General features: G+C 32.7%; 1 protein-coding gene across 3 annotated transcripts in view; it reads right to left on the bottom strand.

Annotated features, from left to right (window-relative positions):
* The window catches only part of LOC119590564 (protein unc-45 homolog B-like), an 11,537-nt gene that overhangs the window by 7,449 nt on the left and 1,588 nt on the right, over positions 1-2,500 (bottom strand). For all 3 annotated transcript variants that reach the window (XM_037939250.1, XM_037939233.1, XM_037939241.1), the window contains exons 2-6: positions 1,848-1,949; positions 1,571-1,679; positions 1,178-1,353; positions 516-645; positions 1-10 (exon numbers count right to left, since the gene is read on the bottom strand). The exon at positions 1-10 is cut by the window's left edge and continues 118 nt beyond it. In XM_037939250.1, coding sequence (XP_037795178.1) covers positions 1-10; positions 516-645; positions 1,178-1,353; positions 1,571-1,679; positions 1,848-1,949 — 527 coding nt within the window. The remainder of the gene's footprint in view (positions 11-515; positions 646-1,177; positions 1,354-1,570; positions 1,680-1,847; positions 1,950-2,500) is intronic.

Below are 2,500 nucleotides of genomic sequence, written 5' to 3'. Positions count from 1 at the left end.
AAGTCACAACCTAAAACAGAAAAATCACACAAAAAAAATAAAACATCAGTTGAAGCTATTACTAAATTCATAAATAATGAAAAGAAAGAAGGAATGGAATGCAGAAAGAAGGAAAAAAAGAAAAAATCAATACTTATATACATAAACTTTATATACTGAGACAGGTCTTCCTCTGAGGATAATTCTCCTCACATACACAAATATATGGATTTTATTTGTGACTTAACCAATACCAGTTCATTCACACATTGAATACACTATCACAAAGTAAATGTATCAAAGGCTGATCATTTACCCTACTTTACATTTTAGTTCTACTGGACTAATAGAAAAGGATGTCCACATTATCAAAACAATAATTCCAAATCTTTATGAAATATAATCATTACTATCCTTTTTTAACATTTTAATCATTATCTATTCTCACTGACATCTCTTTCAACACTCCTCACAGACGAGTCTCATTGTCAAGTGAAGTTTTTCCACACCAAAGGCTATACACTAAGACATATTACCTGCTCTCTCTCTCGCCAAAGCCACAAGGTTATTTGCGCTGGTCACCCTCTTCTCCGTCTCGTGCGATGGGTCGAAGAGAATTTCGAAGAGCTGGTTTACCTTCCCCGTCGTCTTGGTGGTTTCTTCAATCTGTGGGAGTTAAAATGCAGTTAGTTGTGTTCGAAAGCTCATCCACTTTCAGTCAGAAATGAGATTAATGATGTGGAATAAAACTGACAGCGTGAACCAATAACACTATCAGTGAAAAATACAGAAACAAGAGTAATAGTAGTAATCCTTAGTGCAAAGATGATAAATAATACATATCCATAACCTATTCTGTATAATAATCAAACACCACCAAACTTAAGAGATATTAACAAAAATGGTAAAACAATAGAAATGCTGATGATAAAAAAATTAATAATAATCATAATCACAATAGAAATAATGATAATAATAATAATAATAGCAAGTATTACTGCCAATACATACTACTACTATTAATACTGCTACTATTAATCTAATAATAATAATCATTCTGAATATCTATTACCATCATGAGCATTATTGGTGAAATGTACTATCATTTTACTTATCATCATCATCATTGCCATTCTTTTTCTCTTATCTATTATCATTCTTATCACCATCATCATCATAATCGTCCCTTTCCACTCACTTTGTCTTGGATAATCTTGTGCAGCCTCTCAAGCATTGTCTGAACTTCTTTGTTCTTGGGGTCAACAATCTGGAGAGCTCTGGCGTCCGCATAGGCTTTCTCATACAATTCTTCTGCTTCGTAGGCCTGTGCGCGGCGGAACAAGGCCTTGGGGTCTTTGGGGGATAACTCCAGGCCTAAAAATCGTAAAGGATGCATTCATTGCGAGATGTGGAAGTTGATTATAGGAGAAAAGTTGGTTATTGGAATTTCACATGCTCTTTTTATTCTTTATTTTTTTCTTAAATTTATAAAATCAAGAGAAAAACATAGAGAGAGAGAAAAAAATTCTTCTTGTTCTATAATATAATCACTGTTGTTTTTTATATATAAAATTTCACCCAGAAAACTTACATTTTGTGCAGTCTTTAATGACATTTTCAAAGTCATCAATCTTTAAGAACACTGCTGCTCTGTTCTTATAAAATACTGGTTGGTCCTTTGGATCACTGAGAGACAATGCCTGAAAAAATAATATTATGTAAGAATAAGACCTTTTTTGAAACTATATTAAGTATTAGAAACACATACAGTATAGGAATGATCACAGAAAGGGTTAACATAAAATCATCTTTCAACTACAAATTACCAACATTTTCAGAATATCTAATAAACACTTTACATGATTTACCTCAGTGTATCTCGAGATTGCCTTGTCGTAATCTCCATCTCTGTAGGCTTGATTGCCCTGCTCCTTCAGGTCTAAAGGATTTGGCTTATCTCCTTCTGGCATCTGTCGGGAAAATAGTAATGAGGAAATATTAACCGAGATAATAATAATATTATGATTGGTATCGTAGGCATGTGCACAAGATGATGTGAATACTGTATATGTATAAGAGCCCGTGTATACTTATTTATTTATTTATATCATATAGAAAATACAAAAACCTGGGTGACATGAACTAAAAATCATCATTATTTACCAAACCATATATTTTTGCCCTAAATATGAAAACCATTCTTACGAAAAATATTCCTATTAAATCATTAAATACCTTGCTGTGTAGTATAAGAAAAAAGATTTACAATTTTTTTTGTTCTTAAACCATTCTCTGTATTTATGTTAACTATCATTGGCAATAGTTTACAACATGACTACACCCCATTATTCCAGCCAACAACCTCAAGGGTGCTTATGGGAATTCACAAACACTGCCATATGAAGCACAAACCCTCCTATACCATATACCTAACCGATCACTGTATTTCCACTGTATTTTGCGGGCATTTTTCACAACATAATTTTCATTTTTCGCAACATATTATCTTCCCTTGTTTCCG

The sequence above is a fragment of the Penaeus monodon genome, chromosome 3 (genome assembly GCF_015228065.2).
Source record: "Penaeus monodon isolate SGIC_2016 chromosome 3, NSTDA_Pmon_1, whole genome shotgun sequence".
Taxonomy (NCBI): domain Eukaryota; kingdom Metazoa; phylum Arthropoda; class Malacostraca; order Decapoda; family Penaeidae; genus Penaeus; species Penaeus monodon.
Note: the sequence above shows the minus strand (reverse complement) of the source record. Positions and strands in the feature narration are given on the sequence as shown.